Genomic DNA, 22563 nt, shown 5'->3' with positions numbered 1-22563 from the left:
ACACACATAGCACATTCTTTAACTGAACCTATGACATACCCAAGGAGTTCAGTGAGTGCAGAATGATGTTTTAACGACACAGTTGTTAAAAAATGACGTAAGGAAGATATCTGAACCCTTACAATTAGTGGCCATTACAGCTGTTTGTAACAGCAATAAAGGATGAGTGTGCTATGCTAATACAGGAAGCATCTGAATGTGTGTACATTAGAAAGAAAAAAAAGTCAGCTGTTTTGTGACCAGCATTTGACAGAACCATCTGACAGGGCCAAATGGTGGCTCTGTGCTAGTGGAAGCACTTTCACCAATCCTTTACGATGTGGTGCAGCTTTCTGTGCTGAATCCCATCCTGTTCTGTATCTTCCAACCGACAGCAGTAATGTTTCTGGGGGACACAGCAGGTTGCAATGCAAAGAGGGGATTCCTGTCTTGCTCTAGTACAGTGGTACCTCGGGTTACATACGCTTCAGGTTACATACGCTTCTAGTTACAGACTCCGCTAACCCAGAAATATTACCTCGGGTTAAGAATTTTGCTTCAGGATGAGAACAGAAATTGTGCTCCAGCGGCGTAGTGGCAGCGGGAGGCCCCATTAGCTAAAGTGGTGCTTCAGGTTAAGAACAGTTTCAGGTTAAAAACGGACCCCCGGAACGAATTAAGTTCTTAACCTGAGGTACCACTGTACTTGTGCTAAGCACACAATTTTGCCTTCCACGCAAAAAATCCCCTTTGCCTTTTGTATTGGCAGTTATTGGCCTGTCACCCTAAGCCAAGCTCCCAGGGGGAAAATCGCGGTTGCTCTGCTCTCTCACAGTCGTTCTGCTGCAGCGCTGAGTTCCACAATGGTTTGACTTTGCATGCTGCTGGTATGTGGGGCCAACGGTTTAGTTCTAAAGGTACAAAAGAAATATGCAATGTTACCTGTGACAAAGTTTAAAGGTAATCTTCTAGGTGAAACCGCTCTTGGATGTTGCTTGCTTATTTCTTCATACATTTCTAGTCTCTCATCTAAAGAGCCTATTGGTGGATGATAAATGTACAGTTTGAGTCTTTGTTATAAGCATCTGGTTTAAATCACAAGTGTGCCTATATGCAATATGGAAAACTACACTAGTAGGAATTTTATCTTGTCCTCTTCAACAGAAGCCCTTGGTGAACATCTCAAACTGCATTTTTTTATATAGAACAGGTTGAAAAGCAGTTTTCAGTATGATGAAAGAGAACAGCTGATGAAAGAAAGATAGAAATATACTGTGTGTGCACGCGCGCATTTTAAAAAACCAAACAATTTTGTGGTGCAACCATGTTGCAAAATATTTCATCAATGTCAAAAGTCAAACTGCAGTACATAAATCCTCAGTTCTGAAACCACATGTTGGAGCTCCAGAAGTTACCATGGAGGAGGAAGCAATTCTATGAGCACCTTAAAAAAGTAGCATTGTTATAAAGGTTAAAATATAATCTTTAAAAGGCTGCCATCCTCTAACTGTGCTTAACTCCACTGAAGCCGTTGAGTGTAAACAGCAGTAAATGGGAGCATAGCATTGAAATTTCATTATAAATTTTGTAATGTAATAGTTATGCATAGTGCAGTGAAGCACATTTAAGAGTAAATTTAGTAATTATATGTAGTTCTTCCATTTGTATACCATCATTTCTCTGGCAGCATTTTTCCAAAGATAGTATTTTGAGCTATACTTCTGATGCAGCTCAGTTGGTACAGGACGAGACTCTTAATCTCAGGGTGATGGGTTTTCTGTACACTGAAGTACCTTAAAAAAAACAAGTAGCTAAAAGGCTGTAAGCTTATCACTTCAATAAGGAACGTAGGCATTTAGCTCACTCTTTAGGCTCCTCCATATGAAGCAGGGCCTGATAATGATTTATGGTTTTGAGTCCAGATAGGCTTATAAGTAGATAAAACACTGGAAATTATGCTGGACAATGAAATTCAAATACCCATCTTCTTTTCAAGGTCTAGGGTTCCAAGAGTTCCGATTTCTGAACTTAACAAGACACCAATTGCTTAATAAAGGAAGTGCAAAGCAAGTTTATAACTACAACACTTACGTGGCTGTAGAGCTTTCTCCAAGCCTTCATAGTAACACCAATTTTCTGCATTCCGGTCAATAAGCTCTTTATAGACTTCAGAAGCTTCTTTCAATCTTCCCAACTTCAACAACATTTCTCCTAAAGTAAGAATAAAATAATAAACCAGATTTAAGTTAAGGGAAACATTCTACAGCTGGAAGGCGAAGTCTTCAACTCTGGAAGCCTGAAAGAGCCAATTAGCCACAGTGATGATGACACTGACCGACTATGGAATGAGCATTCTGATTAGGATAATGAGACAGGTCTTGCTGCGTCTGTTCAGCGCTGCCCTGAGTCACCCAGCGACTTAGTGTAATGACTTCATGGTAATAATAATAATAATAATAATAATAATAATAATAATAATAATAATAATAATAATAATTTATTATTTATGGCGGAAATGACTGGCAGAATCCGAGACCAGGGAGAAGAGTTGGTGGAAGAAGACTGGAGGAAATTTAAAATTTATTTACAGAAACATTGTAAAATTTCTGAATGTTGATGACATTGAAATGAATTGAAGGGGTTCTAGCAACGAGGTAAAATGTAAGATTGGATTGATAGATAGATGAAAATTTGAAGTTATAATATGTGAGGAAAAATAATTAAGGATAAACTAATAGGATATGAATTTGCTGAACCAATTTTCAAAAGGGACACAAAAAAGGGAGGCGTGAGGAAGAGAGGGATTTTTGATTTTTCTTTTTATGTGTTTTCCCCCCCTTTTTATGTTAAATGTTTGTATTTTTGTATTTTGTATTTTTGTGCTTTTATGTTTTTATATCTTTTTTGTGTTTTTTCTTTTTTCTGTTTGCTGGTTTGGAATTTCTTTGATTGTTAAAACTTAATAAATTAATAATAATAATAATAATAATAATAATAATAATAATAATAATAATTTATTATTTATACCTTGCCCATCTGGCTGAGTTTCCCCAGCCGCTCTGGGCGGCTCCCAATCAAGTATTAAAAACAGTACAGCACCTATTTTTCTTGAAAACAAGCACTGCTTAAGAGGTTTTCTTGCCATCATGAGGTAAATAACTTTTGTTAGATGAATTTTAAAAATACAAAAGGATGGTGGTGGTGCTCAGCTTGCCTTTCAACCTCACCAGGCAGTTTGGTGAAAGAGCCTGCCATGGGAGCTCTTGCAGTGATGGAATGGGAGCATGATGAAGCAGACAGGGATGGGCGCTATAGGGTATCTTTTTAATCTAGAGTAGCCTTTCCTTTAAACTGTTTGAACATTTCAGACAAATGTTTATGGACTGGCATGTGTCTGCACAGTGTGTGCATGCATGTCTGTGTTTATATTACACACACAGAGTCCCCCAAAAAACACTTAATGACAAGGGGGAAACGTGATCTTCCTCTAGGTTTAATGGTCCCCAGCTCCCTAGACTGAACCACCTCACACACCAAGATTCACACACCAAGGGATATTTTCAGCATGTGAAAAGGAAAAAAAAATATTACCTTTTATTTCATCTATCATGAGCTTGTCACATATTTGCCTCTCGTAAGTTTCTATGTGTTCCAGAGATTCTTGAAACAGATCTGCCTCTCTCATAACTTGATTCTGGTACAATATTAATTCACTATATTCATAGTCTATTTTATTAGGAGGGATCTGGAAAATAACAGAATAGTTAACATTTAATCTGCCCCAGAAGACTAACTTCACAAAAGTTCTTTTTTGATTAATAAAAGGACACTGGATAGTTGAATTAGAACTTGGAAATGAACAATCATTTAAAAGAATTCTTGCCTTGAAAAATGACAAAGCAATAAGTTGATCTCAATTATCCTCTCAACTATTGACATTCATATTTGCTTCTTTTCTTAGGATACATTTTTTACTCTGGTATCAAAGTACATCTATACTGTACTATTCATACTTAATGCATACATGCTTTCCAATTTTAAAAAGAGATGCAGCAAGAAGAGAAACAAGTCTCCTGCTGCCATGCATTATAAAGGGGGGACCTGTATTTTGAACCCAGGTATATAAAACCCCAAAACAAAGTATTTTGATAGCGTTATCCCTCACTGAAGTACCAAAAATGCCACAATGTTCCAGGTTCATATTATTCCAGAGGTTAAAAAAAAAAAGCATTTACAGTGGCACCTCAGTTCTCGAACATAATCCGTTCCGGAAGTTTGTTTGACTCCCGAAACCGTTCAAATATCAAGGCGCGTCTTCCAATTGGCTGCAGGAGCTTCCTGCACTCAGTCGGAAGCCATGGAAGCAACATCGAACATTTGGCTTCCGAAAAACATTCAGAAACCGGAACACTTCCAGGTTTGCAGCGTTCGGGAGCCGATTTGTACAGGAGCCAAGCCGTTCCGAGTACAGTGGTGCCCCGCAAGACGAACGCCTCGCAAGACGGAAAACCAGCTAGACGAAAGGATTTTCCGTTTTGGAGGCGCTTCGCAAAATGAATTTCCCTATGGGCTTGCTTCGCAAGACGAAATGTCTTGCGAGTTCCTGTGGGTTTCCCCCCCTTCCCCCCCTTTTTTCCTAAGCCGCTAAGCCGCTTATCAGCTGATCCACTGATAAACCGCTTAACAGCTGATCGCTAAAAGCCGCTAATCCGCTAATAGCGCTAATCCGCTAAGCTGTCAATGGGCTTGCTTCGCAAGACGAGAAAACCGCTATACGAAGAGCCTCACGGAACGGATTAATTTCGTCTTGCGAGGCACCACTGTACCAAGGTACCACTGTATATGATTCAGGAAGTGAATAATTCCACCCACCAGCATAAATTATAAACAGATGCTTTGAACTGAATTTGTGTGCTACCTGACAACACCATTTGTCAATTCTTCATGATATCGTGGCTTAATGGTTTCCATTTAAATTTAGCTTTTTCACAGAAAAGTCTGACAACAAAATTATTAGAGGGACCTGTAGAGATCAAATTTGATCCACCCATCAAAAATGACAGCTTTACAGACAACTCACAATACTCTTCTGGTATTCCACCAAGGACAAAGTACAAAGACTTGCGTATGTTGAACCACCTGTGTGCGTTGCCCGTGGCATCCTATTTTTTAATTTCAGGTGTATAATGTATCACAATCTCTGGTACTTGATTAGTTTATCATTCCACTAACATAACTGAGGCTATAAGGAATTTGATACTGACTGTACAATAAATGGAAACATTTCATAAAACAATGGCACATCATCTTTGCTTTATGTCCCAAAGTTGTAATTCTTTCGAACAATGGATAGAAAAGCAGAAAATAAGTAATCATTCTGACTACAGTACACTTACTCAGATTCTTAACTGTGTACAATAATTGACATTTTTAAAAGATCTTACCTGCTGAGTTTTTCTAAACTCTTCCAGTAATTTTAAGGCCATATCATAATCTTTTAGCAAATGATATGCAATTGCATATCCAATCCAAGAAGCCCTCTGCGTGGGCCGCAGCTGCAGCAGCTGATACCTGGTCTCCTTTAAAGAGAAAATGAATATAACTAAATATAATCTACCAAATAATTAATTTTGCCATTCTTAACCAACAGTGCAAAAGGATTCTGTTTAATGAAAAAAAGGATGAAGACTTAACTGCAAAGAAAACTAGAAAAGCTCAGCTGGACTTCTTATACTTATAACTGCAGCCCAACCTCTGACTTTAACTATGTTTACTAGCAAGTAAATTTACAATTTGCCACTGTCACTGCCACTCCTCCAGAATTAAAGAATAGTGTTGCAAGTAGCAATGGAAGGTACTACATCAAGAACGGTTTTCCATTTTCCCGTGTGCTACAGTTTTGTAAAGTTCCCCCCCCCCCATTGTTCTGTACAATGGTGGTTTTGAACATGGCAAATAAATCATATACCCATAAGATGGTGCCCAGATAACATTGGCATGTCCATTTCCCCAACCTAATTAAACTCAAATGCTCCTCTCAACTCTAGTAAATATTCAGAGAGCACTTTGCAAGTTTTCGGTTAAGCTCAACACAAAAACCGGAGGAATTACTTACTCTGTAGCCTTCAAGATCCCTCATTTGGATCTGCAACAGTGAGAGATCTCGTAGAATTTGTAGATTGTCTTTATCTAATTTCAGAGCATTTCGATAGCACTTAATAGCTTCATCATATTTTTTATCAGAGCGCTGCAGGAGTCCATAAACATGCCAACCTAACAGAGTTAAGGAAATTCACTGTTTTTGGGGGGTGGGGGGACGGGGAGTTGAAGACAAATGTTTATAGTCCTGAAAGGATTCATAAATGAGTGTTATTCATTTATCTCAACTTAAGAGCATGAGCAAAGACATATTACAATGAAGGATTTATATAGCCATGGGAGCGATTTCAAATACAAAATACAACACAGGAGTTAGCAATATGATGTGGCATTTAATAGCACTTTGATGTGAACAATGTTTTTGCGCAGGCATTCAGCATTAATGGTATAGTTGTGCATCTGCCAGTTAAATGTTAAATTGCCATTTTACCATAGCACTTCAACAGAAAATTGTGGAGAAGTTCCTTGGGTTAAAGAAGTCCAAAGTGCTCAGTTGTCTGGGAATCAAGACATCCTGGCACCTAGAAAACTGAAGTATTTCCCAATCCTAGTGAGAGTTTATTCCTCATGAAAAATCTCCCATACTACAGTAGTGATGTAACCCTTCTGGACATTGCTAGACAAAGGCCCAGATGAACTGGAGGCCAAAGGTAAAGATAAGGTTTTGCTCCCATGCCACGTTTGTATGCCAGTGTGGTGTAGTGGTTAAGAGCGGTAGTCTCGTAATCTGGGGGACCGGGTTCACGTCTCCGCTCCTCCACATGCAGCTGCTGGGTGACCTTGGGCCAGTCACACTTTTCTGAAGTCTCTCAGCCCCACTCACCTCACAGAGTGTTTGTTGTGGGGGAGGAAGGGAAAGGAGATTGTTAGCCGCTTTGAGACTTCTTAAAGGGAGTGAAAGGCGGGATATCAAATCCAAACTCTTCTTCTTCTTATATGACTAAGCCATCGGATACTCTGCTGCCATAAGCCAAGGGAGGAGGAAATCATGTGATATTAGGTATTCTTCATTTTCACAAAATAGCCTATTACTTGTTTAGACCATGAGGCTGAGGTGATGTATGGACAAAACATATTATTTTCCTTAAAATTATTTTGATTGTTTTTGCTACCTGCCTTTCTGCAGAATGACTCAAATTCAAGGAGGCTAAGCAGCTGAGAAGATGAAGCAGCTGCATGTCAGAAGGACAGAAGCATGACATGAAGGAAGTTCTTGACAACTGCTCTGTGAACAGAAAGCCAGGAGGAGAAGGCCAAGCAGGCCAGAGGAGACGCCAGGAGCCTGGCCCCTCCTGCTCCAGCTGGAAGGTGCCATGGGCCCTGGGGGAAGGACCCCCCTCCCTGGATTAGTAATCTGGGTGTGTTTTTAATAGGCACTGGTGTTGTTTGCAAGTTCCTTTGACAGATTTGTACCCTCAAAAGTACGGCTGTAGGTCAGGGGTGGGAAGTCCCTATGGGCAGATCCAGAACTGGCCCGGGCTCTGCAAACCATGTGAGCAGGTGGGTGGCCTCAACCACCTTTCCATCCCCTGACATTACAGGATGTCAAGTAATTCAAAGTTCAAGAAGCATCTGCAAAGGAAGAATCAGAAGCATACTTTGTGGGTGCTCAGAATTCTTCCTTTATTTGAGGCCTGGACTTTCCTGTGCCCAGTGCCATATATTATTACATCAGGCCCAGGAAAGACAAAACAGCCTGGGGAGCAAACCTCTGAGGCTTAGAGGGCTAACTAGGCCCACAGGCTGGAGATTTCCACCCCTGCTAAAAACAAGCATCACTGGAAAAACCTGCGTTCAAATTCCCACTCCATCATGAAACTCACTGAGTAACCTCAGGCAGTGGCTCTTTCAGCCTAACCTATAAGGCTGGTGTCTAGGGCAGGAGTCCACAGGATCCAGCCTGCCAGAATAAAAGGGTCCCCCATCCCTGCAGAAACAGAATGGCATAGGAAACATCACACGTTTTGTGCTGACCTACAATAAGTACCCAGGAATCCAGTGTTATGACTAATACACTGCATTTTAGAATTTCCTAAATTTAACAGATTACATATCAAATTAAGCTGTTAGACCAGGAGGGGCTCATCTATGACCCACCAGTTGTTGTGGGACTAGAATTCCCATTATTCCTGACGGTTGGCAGGGAGTTGGAGTCCCAACAATATCTAGATGGCCACAGGTTAGCCACAGGTATGTTAGACAATATCTAATGGCTTAATCTATACATTTAAATATAAAATGCTCAAATTTGTTTCATAACAAAGTATTCACTGGATAATAATTGAGAGGGGTAGATAAAGAGGATTTCAGAACTATTAGGAAAAATTGAAATTGGTGTACTATTTGAAAGGATACACACATGACTTTTTACATCATTACGAAGGCCTTTGCGAACAAATGCATATGCTTCTTCTTTCTTCCCTAAACAATTCAAGGTCAGTCCTTTCATAGCCAAAGTTTCTGTAAGAAATATTTTATAATGTAAGAATCAAGTTTAAGCAACACACGTGTGATAAGTTTCACCGTCCCCATCTAATCATCATCATCATCCAAGCGCCTCTTGGGAATACATGGATGCAAACACAGGTATGGATTCTCACCATCCCACACATCCACAAAAGCTTCTCATTCACTATTTTGTGGGGTGGGGCAGCTAAGTCTAGAGCACACAGAAGAATGTGTACATCATCCTGCTCTTGCTCTGCAGAATGGAAGGAGAAAACACTGCCCCGCTCCCCAAACAAAGCAGCTCTGAATCAGAGTAAATCAAAGTGAAATTATTCAAGCTTAACTCAATAATAACCTATGACCAACAACTATCATGGAACATGCATTCATTGCCAGAAACCAGAGAGTTCTGATCTCTACACCTTCAGAACAGAGTGGTAGGAGAAAGTGTAACAGTTCAGGATACAGATTGTACCAGTATAAAACAAAACAAAGACTACCACAAAAGGGAACAGGTTTTGAATTGTAATGAGCTTTCAGACTTCTGGTGAGGATGCCCCCATTTTGAAATACACAAACACACAAGCTGTGCAAGAAACATCTAGCATGTGAGAGAAAAGGCTGTAGTTCAGCTAATTCCCAATTTTGCTAGTTTTCTACTTATTTATAGATATAGGAGCAAAATCTACCATCTGCAGTTTGAAATGGCACAATTCACCTTACCACCTCATTCTTTTGTACACGTACACCAGACCAAGACTGAATTCTCTAAGGTTCTGCTCAGAAGCATTGTCTGAAATTCCACAGGTGCCAGGAACATTTTGCAACTGGTGCAGATCCAATTTCACCCAAGTGACAATGCCTCGTCTCTAGGTTTGGCGACTGACATCTCCATCTGGCTAGCAGGCTGCAGCATTTTCTGCTACTGCACACCCCCACATCAAAAGATGCTGCTGCATGCCAGCCAGTCGTCCGATCACGGGAGATTTCTTGTCGCTTTATTCTGAATTGTTTTATTTGATGTTTTAATGTGATGTAAACCGCTTTGAGATTTTTCTTTAAAATGTAAATTGGTATAGAAAAGGAATAATAAGAAATGTCACTGCAAAAAAAGGCAACTAGACAGTCTGTTGTGGCAAACGTAACCTAGTGTCATTTGGCACTTAGCTTATATAGCAGAGTTTCTACCACTGCTCAGAAGGAAAGGCTTGTTTTAAATTATTTCAATATACTTGAAGTTTAAAATTTATCATTCTAAATGGTGTAAAACAAACACTCTGAATATCTGCTGGGTAAACATCCTTTAAGACAGGGACGTCCAACTCCAAAGAGATTGCGATCTACTCAGAGAATAAAAAACTGGCAGTGATCTACCCCTTCTGGGGGGGAGCGGGGGTTCAGGTCAAAGTTTTGAGCTTTTTTTAGGGAGAGGATAGAAAAATGCTGAGATTTATTAAAGGAAAAGGAAAAAGGGGAAAACTCCATCTTCCATTCTAGCAATCGTACGTGAATTGAGGAACGGGCAAGCTGGATACTCTTTTGCCACCGGAAAGGAAAGGGAGCCCGCGATTGACCAAAACCACCCAGGGATCGACCACTAGATCACGATCAACCTGTTGGACACCCCTGCTTTAAGAAAATGAATAAATTAAAATAATGCACTTACCTCCATGCTCAGCAAACTTTGGATTGGAAAGGATCATCTTACAGAATTTGAGCCCATTTTTGTACTGTTTTTGTTCATAACATTTCTAGGAAGGGGGAAAAAATAAGATTAGGTTACACCTATCTTAAAAAGTAATCTCTTACTTAACTTAGTATCACAATCCATTAGCTTCTTCAGTGGCACTTCAAATCACTGACAAGATTGCCTTTTAATGAGATCTCTGAGGGTCAAACGATATAACACAATCAAATATATGCAGGGAAACTGACAGTAATTTTCAAAAATGAAAAACAGCAGTGGCAGAGAATAGTTCCTAACTTTTTTTCCTTTTCCTTACCTGACGTTTCCCCTTGCTAAATGCCTCCAGGTGTCCAATAAGAGTTCTGACAGGCAAACTGGGCCATACAAGTTAAGCAATGATTTTATGTGAACAATAAAAGTTCTCACTCTGCTCTTCCACTGCTCCTGCCATACTCTAGGCAACAAGTCGGGAGTCTGGCTTGCTGTGGTGTTCAAACCAGGAGCTGTGGTTTATTTCCTCCAAACAAACCACCAGCAGAATGCAAAGAACAAACCTTTGTTACCACTCATGGTTTGCTTAGAGAAACAAACCACAAATCCAGCTTCAGGAACTACAAGCTGGACTCTGGCTTGCTGCTTGGTGATGCAGCAGCAGGAGTGGGGAAGGAGTGAACTTCTCAGCAGCTTAAACCAGTGTACAGTACATCCAAATTAAACAAGTCTGTTTTCAGCTATACAATATGTGAACCAGGCCTGTGTGCCTCTGTGTGCACATTTAGCACGCCCAAGTCAGAAAAGAGTTGGCTTAATTTGCTTTCCAACAGCAACTGTCTGTTGAATTTAAATTTTCCTATGTTCTTCTTAGAAATGCCATCAAACCTAGTGGGGCTTACTTCTGAGTAAGCCTCCATAGACTTGGAGTTTCTAAGTGGCAGAAATCATGGTGAGAATTGTAGCAGGGTGGTTTTTCTTCCAGATTGTTTGCCTCTAGGTCTACCAATCGTTTTTGCTCTGCCCACCAATGTTATGCACCTCCCAGCAGATTATCCCCCTAAGTGAAAAAAGTTACCCACACCTACACAAACTAACTCCACTTCTCCCCATTTTCCCAGCAAAATACAGTATTAAAACCAAGCAGTTTTACAAAGGTTGGAATCTGACAGATTAAAAAAAAAACTTTTTGACTGCTCATATATAATCAAACACTGCCCACATGTTTAACATGGTAATTTATTAGTACAAGAAAGGGGGGGGGGTGGAAATGTCAATTACAAAAAATGAGTGTCTTTTAGAAGACTCCAGAAGCATTTCAAAACACCATGTGGAGGCCCCTTCACCCCATACCTACTGATTTATTATTGTCTTGGTGCCTGGGTCATCCAGTACATTGTGATGACTGGTTTTGTACGCTTCCTTTTGAAGCTTGTGTAGAAATGCCCGCAGTGACAGCACACTGACTGCTAGGGTATACCGTTTCATGGGGAAGGAAAGCTGCAAGGACCAAGGGAGCCTGTTTCTAAAGGAAGGTTGTGGGCACAGGTGACCCTGACTTCTCCTAAGTTGGGGAAGCAAAGGAGGAGCTGGGGAAGCAAAGGAGGAACTTACGGTCTTCAAATAAAAACATCCTGAAGGTCCCAGGCCACAGAGAGGTCAGGCTGGCCTCAACTAGAGCCAGGGCTTCTTCGGCTGTGGCTCCAATGTGGTGGAACGCTCTTTCACAAGAGACTAGGGCCCTGCGGGACTTGACATATTTCTGCAGGGCCTGCAAGACGGAGATGTTCTGCCAGGCCTTTGGTCGGGGTTCAGTCTGACTCCCTCTCCCCTTTCATAAGAACTTGCATGAAAGTGGCCTCCCAATTTTTCTCACAGGCCTATATAAGTTCAGCACAAACAGTTGGGCCTGGTGAGCATTTAAAGTCCCCAACCCTAATCTGCGGGCTGCCATCCGATTGGATTTTATTCTGATCCTGATCTGATTTGAGGATGTATTTTAATTGATTGTCTGGTTTTATGTTAATGTGTTATACATTTGATGTTAGCCGCTCTGAGCCCAGCTTCGGCTGGGGAGGGCAGGATATAAATAAAAGTTTTTATTATTATTTATTATTATTACATGCATGGTTAACATGCAGAATGCAAGTCGGCTTCTGAACACAACCCACTCCCTCCCAAAAAAGAGTTTTGTACGTTTGGGGCTTCAGGGGGGGCTAAGAAGAGTGGTTGGGGACCTGATTTAAAATGAGGGAAAGGAGGTGAAAAAGTTGCTGAAGTGCAGCATGATCCTAAGCTGTTTTACTCAATCTTGTTTGATTCAGTAGAAATTATTCCCACTGGAGCGAGTTTAATGGATGCAACTTTTCGGGGTGTTCAATGGGAAACAAGCCCCGCTGTGTCTAATGCAGCTTTACTGGGTTGCAGCTGGACAGCATAATCCTATTGCATGCTCATTTCAAATTAAACCCTGTCGTGTTCATGGGGTTGCAGAGTTGGAGGCGGTCCTTTGCAAACAGCTATGACCATAACTTGGGTGGGTTTCGAAGAGGGCTCAACCCCACTCATGGAGGAAGGGGGGGGGCTCTCTGGGCTACCAGCCTGGCTGGCAGGGCTCTGTACACAAGAGGCTCGGATCCTGCCAGCTGGCTTCCCTTGTGGAAGCCCCTGGCGGGCCCAGCTGGAGGGCTGGAGCAAATCCTGCACTTCTCCCATGTCCTCGGTCCTGATGAAGCCACGGGGGATCTCCAGCGTGGGATATTCAGGGTGGGTGGGCAGGAGAGAGCAGGATGAGGCCTCGGGAGGAAAGACAGCAGGCAAATTGAACAAAACAAACGAAATGCACAAATGATCTGCTGCCTGCAACTGACAGCAGAAGGGCGTGGGGGGGGGGGAGAGAGAGAGCCCAGGGCCGGATTTAGGTTTGATGCGGCCCTAAGCTACTGAAAGTAATGTGGCCCTTTATATGTCCAGCTGTCCTTTGTCAATTGTCACTGTTTTGTGTGTTGGAATATATGCTATATGGTAATTTATGGACCTAATAAGTACCTATTTGCACATAACAAAATAGGTATTTTATCAAAGTAATTGCTGAATACAATTAAGAGTGAGAGACAATTAAGTATGTGAATAGTGAGAGAATTAAGAAGTATATTTTGGAGTGGGGCCCTCAGCTTGTTTAGCATATATGTAAATCCGGCCGAGGGGACACCAGGAGGGGAGCCGAGAGAGGCCTCCGCGTCCCTCCTCCTGCCCAGGGGAGGCCCGGAAAGGAGGGCTAGGTCGGGGGGCTCAGCTCCAGGGCGGGCGCCGCACAAAGGGAAGGAAGGCGGGGGGGGGACGAGGACGACGAGGGTGCTGCCGACCCCCACCCCACCCCGAGGAAGGCCCTGCCCTCTCTCCTCACCAGGACCCTCTTGAAGAGGTTGCTCTCCTTGGGCGGCAGCGGCGCGGCAGGCATGGCGGGGCTTCGCCGGCAGCCCGCGATGGCCCGGGCGGGCGCGGCCGGCCCTCAGCTCCCTCGCCCCGGCCCGGCCCAGCGCCGCGCAGCCCGCCGAGCCCTCTCCTCCCGCCCGACGCCGAGGCCTCCGGAGCGCCCCTAGCGGCGGCGGCCGGGCGTGAGGGGAAGCTGCCTCTCAGGCCCGGAGGAGAAGGAGGAGGCGCCGCCGCCGCCGCCGCCGTGGAGCCGGAGAGAGGAGGGGCTTCGCGGGAGGCCGCGGCTCTCGCCTGACGGTGACACAGCCTGAGGGGCAGGGAAAAGGCCTCAGGAGGCGCGTCGGGCCTATACAGACGGGAGGCCTGAGGGAAAGAAAGCAGAGCTGAGGGGATTTTTATTGGGGGGGGGGTGTCTCATTCTGTGTGTGTGTGTCTTCACGGCCCAAAGACCACCGAGGACCTCCAGAGCCAGGGAAACGGACGCGGCAAGGAAGAGGTTAACCGGAAGCAGCACTCTGGCCTTCTGGGACTTGTAGTACTCAAGTGGCTCTGGGAGCTTCGTCGTTTCGCGAGGACTTCCTCGTTGCCCCCGAGGGGGCGGGGCGAGGGAGTACCTGCGCTCGCAGAAAATTTCTAATATGGATGTTTGTAATTTTCCCAAATAGCTCCTGATGATAATAATAATAATAATAATAATAATAATAATAATAATAATAATAATAATAATAATAATAATAATAATAATAAAATATTTTAATAATAATATAATAATAATAATTTACTTATACCCCACCCATGTTTTTTTAATAAATAATTTTTATTAAGTTTCTTACAAATATTACACGTGCCACAACAAAAGGACAAAGCAAAAAGAAAAAAGACAAAACCACAAATATAAACAAACAAAAAAAGGAGAGCAAATTACCGGTAAATACCTAAACAACACAAATTAATTAGTTATTTAAACTTCTGTCCTCATAAACATGTTTTGGACTTCCTCTAAGTCCTCCCATCTGAATTTCCTTGTAAATAAAATGTAGCAGTTTTCTGATATCGTTTTTAAAACACAGTATTCCAATTGAAATAAAATTTCTTAACTTTTCTTAAAGTTCTAAGTCTTATTTATTTAATTAACTCTTAGTCCCAGGCCTATTTTGGTACTTTCAAGTAATTTCTAATTTTTAATATCACAGTATTTATTCAAATAGTCTTTGAATTTCTTCCACTCTTCTTGGTATTCCTCTTCTTTCTGATCACGGATTCTTCCAGTAAGGTCAGCCAGCTCCATATGTTCCATCATTTTCATCTGCCATTCTTCCACAGTTGGTAGTTCTTGTGTTTTCCATTTCTTGGCTATTAAAATTTGAGCAGCAGTTGTGGCATACAAAAATAACTTTACATCTTTCTTGGGCAATTCAGAACCTATTATTCCGAGGAGAAAGGCCTCTGGTTTTTTTAATGAATGTATATTTCAACATTTTTTAAAAATTCATTATAAATCTTTTCCCAGAAGTCTCTCACCTTGGGGCATGTCCACCACATGTGATAAAAGGTACCTTCCTTTTCTTTACATTTCCAACATATATTATCACAACTATGATAAATCTCGGCTAATTTAACCGGAGTTAAGTACCATCTATACATCATTTTCATTATATTTTCCTTTAACATCGTACGTGCAGTAAAGTTTACCCCTTTCTTCTATAATATACCAACATATATTATCACAACTATGATAAATCTTGGCTAATTTAACCGGAGTTAAGTACCATCTATACATCATTTTCATTATATTTTCCTTTAACATCGTACATGCAGTAAACTTTACCCCTTTCTTCCATAATATACCCCGCCCACCTGGCTGGGTTTCCTCAGCCACTCTGGGTGGCTTCAAACAAAATGTTAAAATAATCTGTTAAACATTAAAAGCTTCCCTAAACAGGGCTGCCCTAAACAGTCCATCTCATCTTGAAAACTCATAAATATGAACAAATGATTGACTCCATTGAGTACAGTAAATATAATAAAATTAAGCATGCACGTTTGATAACTGCTGAAGGAGAGCAAAAGTGTGTTCTCTTCTTCAACAGCCCTCACCCCATTCCCTTTTCTAATGAATAAAAGTATATTCCAGTTTAGTTAAATAAAACCATCAGTCAGCACAACAAATACAATTAACATTTATAAATCACACGGGGCATTTGGGGAAACAATTTTAGAGGATATTGGAGGTAGGAACTGTTTCCAGATAAACAGAACAAAGGAATACACAAGTAATTAAACATTAGGTTTTAATCATAGATCCATGGGTGCTCACAGCTTGTGTAGTGGAATGGAAGATGGGAGCCCTAGGCTGAGGCTGCTAAAACGAGGGGGAAATAAAAGGTTCACTAAAACCAGTGAAACTTCCTCCTTAGTCAATGGGGACGGATCTGGCTTAGAATTCCTGCTCAGATTTAAGCAGCAATCCTATGCACAAGAAGATGCCCTATATAGTGCGGACCTACATTTCTAGTCCCTGGCTGTGTTTATACTATACAATTATTATTAGACACTTGTGACCTGCCAATTTGGCCAGCTTGGGCCGGGCATTTTGCTAAAAGACTTCTAGTGTATTGGAAGCTAGAATTTATGTCAGTACCGATGGTCAGCCAACAAAGGTCCGTATAGTTAAAGCTATGGTTTTCCCAGTAGTGATGTATGGAAGTGAGAGCTGGACCATAAAGAAGGCTGATTGCCGAAGAATTGATGCTTTTGAATTATGGTGCTGGAGGAGACTCTTGAGAGTCCCATGGACTGCAAGAAGATCAAACGTATCCATTCCGAAGGAAATCAGCCCTGAGTGCTCACTGGAAGGACAGCTCGTGAAGCTGAGGCTCCAATATCAACAACCTCAGATACGCAGGTGACACAACCTTGATGTCAGAAAGTGAGGAGGAATTAAATAACCTTTTAATGAGGGTGAAAGAGGAGAGCGCAAAATATGGTCTGAAGCTCAACATCAAAAAAACGAAGATCCCACCACTGGTCCCACCACCTACTGGCAAATAAAAGGGGAAGAAATGGAGGCAGTGAGAGATTTTATTTTCTTGGGCTCCATGGTCCCTGCAGATGGTGACAGCAGTCACAAAATTAAAAGACGCCTGCTTCTTGGGAGAAAGGCGATGGCAAACCTAGACAGCATCTTAGAAAGCAGAGACATCACCTTGCCAACAAAGGTCCGTATAGTTAAAGCCATGGTTTTCCCAGCAGTGATGTATGGAAGTGAGAGCTGGACCATAAAGAAGGCTGAACGCCGAAGAATTGATGCTTTTGAGTTATGGTGCTGGAGGAGATTCTTGAGAGTCCCATGGACTGCAAGAAGATCAAACGCATCCATTCTTAAAGAAATTGGCCCTGAGTGCTCACTGGAAGGACAGCTCGTGAAGCTGAGGCTCCAATACTTTGGCCACCTCATGAGAAGAGAAGACTCCCTGGAAAAGACCCTGATGTTGGGAAAGATGGAGGGCACAAGGAGAAGGGGACGACAGAGGACGAGATGGTTGGACAGCGTTCTCGAAGCTACCAGCATGAGTTTGACCAAACTGCGGGAGGCAGTGGAAGACAGGAGTGCCTGGCGTGCTCTGGTCCAGGGGGTCATGAAGAGTCAGACACGATGAAGAGTCGGCCATGACTAAATGACTAAACAACAACCACCAATGGTCAGCTATTATAATTAAACTTAAACGAGACTGCCTTAATGTTTCCAGAAGCAACTACTATGCTGAAAGTAGTTGGTGAAATTGCTGACTGGGAAACTTGGGGTATTCCCTGAAATTATAGGATCCTTCAGAGCTGTAGGGAGCAGTATTGCTCAGCCGTTGAACTGTGTTTAAATCTTAAACGTTTTGCTCAACACCATTTGTAAAATGTTTCTTTTTTTTTTTTGCTAACCATGCCTGTCAGAGCAGTTTCCTATGAGCTTATGTATGTACGTAATTGGCCTCCATAGTCACTTATGGACTCATTGTTAAAACCGTGTTTATGGAAGACAATCTTACTCGGCTACGAGTGATCGCCAAAGAAGGTTAATACCGTATTTTTCGCCCTATAGGACGCACTTTTTCCCCTCCAAAAATGAAGGGGAAATGTGTGTGCGTCCTATGGGGCGAATGCAGGCTTCACGGACCTCTCCGCAAGCAGCGGGAGCTAGCACTGGGCTCCCACGGCTTGCAGAGAGCTGCCTGTTTGGGGGCTGGGGTCGGGGGAAGCTCAGGCGGGCCTCCCCCGCCCCAGCCCCGCGCCTTGGGGGGAAATTTTTTCCCCTTTATTTCCCCCCAAAAAAACTAGGTGCGCCTTATGGGACGGTGCGTCCTAAAGGGCGAAAAATACAGTACATAACCTGTTGGCTCATGCTCAGGATACCAGAAACATGGAAAACTAATCATTTTTTTTCCTTTACAATAATTTATTTTGATTAAAGTGACAACACTTTCATTTAAACAACTATTTTTCTGTTTCCAATGTTCCTTTCTTTTCTTTTTTGCAACATGCCACTATCTACAAAAATTATATAATTAAACTATTAGTAACTTACCTCGTGGGGCTGCTACAGTGGAAAATGATATTCAGCATTATAGTATGAGTTATGGATATAGGCTGGAATTCAGTGACAAGGAAAGCCCCACTGCGCACCGGACAGCCCTGCTGCAGGGCTTCGGCTGATGGCATTTGTTAAGTGAATCCCAGCCACTGTGTTGTTCAAACACTTTGTTAAACTGATATAAGTGTAGCAGTGGAGAGCAATACTAGTCTTTGAATCCATATCCGTAAAATAAACATCAGTTTATGCAGCAACGCCAGGCAGAAATCTTAGTAAATTTAAATAGTCATATTCTGGGACTTAATAAGGACTCAAATTCTGCAGCGGTGGGAATACTTTTTATTTTTACTTGCACAGCATGAAGTTATGTGTCTTGCTGCCTGCCATTTTTCAACTTTGTCTGAAATCTGCTCCAAATTTTCAATTTTTAAACTCAAACTCTAGGGATAAGCTATTGATCCAATGCATTAAGGGCCACACATTTCTCCTTGAATTCCAAAATCCCTCCAACTTCCTCTGTTCTTCTGATCCTCTTATCTCTGGTTTCAACCTTTAATTTTGCTACTCCAGGCTGCCAGTGTCACGAGGTGTATGTCTGAACCTACGTGCATGTCCACAACACCCGTGTCTTCAACATACAGCTCTGAGAGGATTAAGACCTTCAAAACTAGAAACTGAATTGCTAGAATCTAGTACTAAGAATCTATCAAAAATGTATAACTTGCTGTTGAAATGGAATACACAAGATGAAATGGTTAAATCTGCAATGATTAAATGGGCGCAGGATATTGGTCATGACATAATGTTTGCTGACTGGGAAAAGTTATGGACCACCGGGATTAAATTTACGGCATGTAGTGCCTTGAGAGAAAATATTATGAAAATGATTTATAGGTGGTACATGACCCCAGTCAAGCTTGCGAAAATCTATCATTTGCCCGAAAATAATTGCTGGAAGTGTAAAGAAAGGGAAGGAACATTCTTTCACCTTTGGTGGACGTGCCCAAGGATTAAGGCTTTCTGGGAACTGATCTATAATGAACTGAAAAAGGTACTTAGGTACACCTTTCCTAAGAAACCAGAGGCCTTTCTCCTGGGCATAGTTGGCCAATCGGTTGTAAAGAAGGACAGAACTTTTTTCATGTATGCTACAACAGCAGCAAGAATTCTCATAGCAAAGTACTGGAAGACACAAGATCTACCCACCGTGGAAGAATGGCAGATGAAAGTGATGGACTATATGGGCCTGGCAGAGATGACGAGCAGAATCCGAGACCAGGGAAGAGCGACGGCGGAAGAAGACTGGAAAAAATTTAAAGACTATTTAAAGAAATACTCAAGAATTAGTGAATGTTAGATTGATGTTGAATGAGAAAAAAGAGGGGTTAAAAGCGATAATGGTTAAGTGAAAGAAATGGAATGTTTTTACAATTAAATTGAAAACAAGGGAGGGATTTGTTAATTAATTAATCTGAAATGAGAATGCAGAAAGGGGAGGTATGAGGAAGTCGGGAGAGTAAGGAAAATGAAATTAAGAGTCTGAAATTATACGTGTTGTATGTTCTTTATTGTGTTATTTTTTGGGTTATGGATGGAAAATTCAATAAAAATATATCAAAAAAAAAAAAGACCTTTCGTGTGGGGTCTGTACATGTATCTGTTGAACATTGGTGTACAGCTTTAACCCTTACGCCTAATAAAGAAGCTCACACAACAAAGGAATGAAGATTGGTTTATTACGTAGAATGAAGATAGATGGGGTATACAGAGGCTGCTTCAAGGTTATACATATATTCGGGCAGCAGAAATATTCATTTTTTCACCAATTATATTTTATTACATTTCAACATTTGTAACCTATACAATCAAAACACTATTTCGTCTTTTCTCCTATTTTTGTCAGCTTCCCACCCCTTTTCCCACAGAGCTGCTGCGACTTTCCTCCTGCTAGCACTAGATGGGACAAGCTACTGCAAATTAAATCTCTATACCAAGTGTCTTTCAGCGGGGGGGGGGGGTTAATCCACAAATAATGTAAACTTCCTGGCTCCACTCCTGCCCCCAACCCTGACGGGAAAGGAAATCTCTGGTTATGACACCAAAAATAATTGTGACAGTAAAGGCAACACATCTCTCTGACCAACCTGGATATCCAGGGTGTACAAATTTTGGGCAGGTGCGACATGGATTCTCAAAGAGTCTGCTTCTAGCTACTGCAAGCGGCTGCATGGCGGTCGTGTAGGGTGGCAGATAAGCCTTGCTTTTATTATTACTGATTTATTTCGTTTAAGTAATGTAAATACTACAACAGTCTCTGTTTACAAAAATACAGTGAAAAAAGTTCTAATCAGAACTGTAAAACCAAACCTTGGTTAAGATGCCTGCCAGAATAACTAGCTCAATAGTTCAACAGTTTCTCATGTGCTCTTCTCTTATAACGTGCATGGATTGGCTTCATGTGGCGTAAATGCCTCTGCCATCTTCCAAGGTATTGAGTCCTCAATTTTGTCTGCCCAGAGAAAGTTCTATGCCTTTGGTTTCAGCCGTCCTAAGTGTCAATCTAATGGTCAACATCTTTAGGTATCGCTCTTCAGTTGTCACCTAATAGGTAAAGGTAAAGGTACCCCTGACCATTAGGGTCCAGTCGTGACCGACTCTGGGGTTGCGGCGCTCATCTCGCTCTATGGGCCGAGGGAGCCGGCGTTTGTCCGCAGACAGCTTCCGGGTCATGTGGCCAGCATGACTAAGCCACTTCTGGCGAACCAGAGCAGCGCATGGAAACGCCGTTTACCTTCCCGCCGGCGTGGTACCTATTTATCTACTTGCACTTTGACGTGCTTTCAAACTGCTAGGTTGGCAGGAGCTGGGACCGAACAACAGGAGCTCACCCTGTGATGGGGATTCGAACCGCCGACCTTCTGATTGGCAAGTCCTAGGTTCTGTGGTTTAACCCACAGCGCCACCCGCGTCACCTAATAGGTAGCAGCAAGTATTTTTGAAGTTCCTGATCAACACCCTGAGCTCTTGTTGGTGATTTGTTCCTCGGCAGTCAGCAGCACATAACGTGCTTACACAGAAGTAATCCCCACTCATTTAAAGGAAACTTGCCCCTTAGCAAATGTGCATAGGATTGTAGCCCTACAGTTCAACTGCATACATACCCATTTCGTAACAAATGCCCTTGGGTTGCATCCATTGGGTTGGGTCATTCCATATCAAGTGATCCAATTTTTTTACGTCGTGTCATCCATTTTTTCCTTAATATTTAGCACACTTGTTGAATGATCCAAACTAAGTTTAAATCTAAATTTTATTTATCTCGTCCCGTTTTTGACTTATGGTTTGGAATTAAAAAATAAAATAAAAATGACAATTTTGGCCTTGCTGAACTACACAAAAACCTTTAACAGCTCAGCCAAGAATTGAGATATTTCAAAATTAAAAATACCAATCTCTTCAGAACTCCATGGGCTTTAAAACGATGTGTCACATGATGGACTTCCTTTACATTTTAAAGTTACAAAATTTAAAAAGTGGTTATAAAAATAAATGTGATTAAAAATTTCTAATAAGTATATTAATTATTTAATATATTTCTAAGTGCTACCTGCAAATTTTGATCTTGATATCTCAATGGGATCACTTTTTAAAAAAAAAAAACCCAACACAAAACGTTTTGTACATACATGTCTGCCTTATTGGGTTCTGTTTAGGATAAATGGGTCTAAAATATAACAGAATAAAGAAGACTTCAAACTATAATACCAGTTACGTTAGGCTTTTTTTTTAGAAAGTTATTCAGTTAAAAGGTATCTGAAAAGTTATTCAGGCTTCTTTAAAATAAAATAAAATGGTGTGCCAAAGCATATAATAGAATTAACGCTTTGAAAGGATTCCTATTAGTATTTCATTTCATGAACATTACAGCAAAAAGCTTTATTTTCTGTCCTTCATCCCTGAGAGAAGGAAGCTAGTGAGTTTCCCAAGGACCTACTGCTTCCTCTGCAAAGCACCCGAAAAAAGCCAGCAGTGGTTTTCGCCGTAGGCCTTGGCACCCCATGCCCAAAGACATCCATCTACTCTCCTTTTTGAGGAGTGTTAAGCTTTTTGAGAAGAGTTAATAAGAGTTAAGGCTGAGTTAAAACTTAAGTTGTTTGAGAAGGGTGCCATTTAACGCTACTGGCCTGCTATTGTTTATATTATTATATTATATTGTATTGTATTATTGTATATTGTATTGTATTATTATTATATTGTATTGTGTTATTATATTGTATATTTT

At 41.6% G+C, this 22563-nt stretch overlaps 1 protein-coding gene and 2 long non-coding RNA genes across 5 annotated transcripts in view; 1 reads left to right on the top strand and 2 right to left on the bottom strand.

The window, feature by feature from the left end:
* NAA16 (N-alpha-acetyltransferase 16, NatA auxiliary subunit) overlaps nt 1-13828 on the bottom strand; it is a 37299-nt gene extending 23471 nt beyond the window's left edge. For 2 of the 3 annotated variants that reach the window (XM_081917776.1, XM_081917777.1), the window contains exons 1-8: nt 13671-13828; nt 10253-10337; nt 8494-8598; nt 6095-6252; nt 5424-5558; nt 3571-3724; nt 2071-2190; nt 922-1017 (exon numbers count right to left, since the gene is read on the bottom strand). In XM_081917776.1, the coding sequence (XP_081773902.1) occupies nt 922-1017; nt 2071-2190; nt 3571-3724; nt 5424-5558; nt 6095-6252; nt 8494-8598; nt 10253-10337; nt 13671-13724 (907 nt within the window). In that variant the 5' untranslated portion in view covers nt 13725-13828. The remainder of the gene's footprint in view (nt 1-921; nt 1018-2070; nt 2191-3570; nt 3725-5423; nt 5559-6094; nt 6253-8493; nt 8599-10252; nt 10338-13670) is intronic. The other variant, XM_081917775.1, reaches the window with a different exon arrangement.
* Nucleotides 13829-14545: 717 nt separating this feature from the next.
* Nucleotides 14546-20037, bottom strand: LOC309373608. The gene is made up of 3 exons (XR_014170085.1): nt 19913-20037; nt 18276-18940; nt 14546-15052 (listed from the first exon to the last, which is right to left on the bottom strand). It is a non-coding gene; the product is annotated as an uncharacterized lncRNA (long non-coding RNA).
* Nucleotides 20038-20044: 7 nt separating this feature from the next.
* Nucleotides 20045-22120, top strand: LOC309373605. The gene is made up of 2 exons (XR_014170079.1): nt 20045-20889; nt 21261-22120. It is a non-coding gene; the product is annotated as an uncharacterized lncRNA (long non-coding RNA).
* The last annotated feature ends 443 nt before the right edge of the window (nt 22121-22563 follow it).

Source organism: Podarcis melisellensis (assembly GCF_964234715.1).
Source record: "Podarcis melisellensis genome assembly, chromosome: 7".
NCBI lineage: Eukaryota > Metazoa > Chordata > Lepidosauria > Squamata > Lacertidae > Podarcis > Podarcis melisellensis.
Note: the sequence above shows the minus strand (reverse complement) of the source record. Positions and strands in the feature narration are given on the sequence as shown.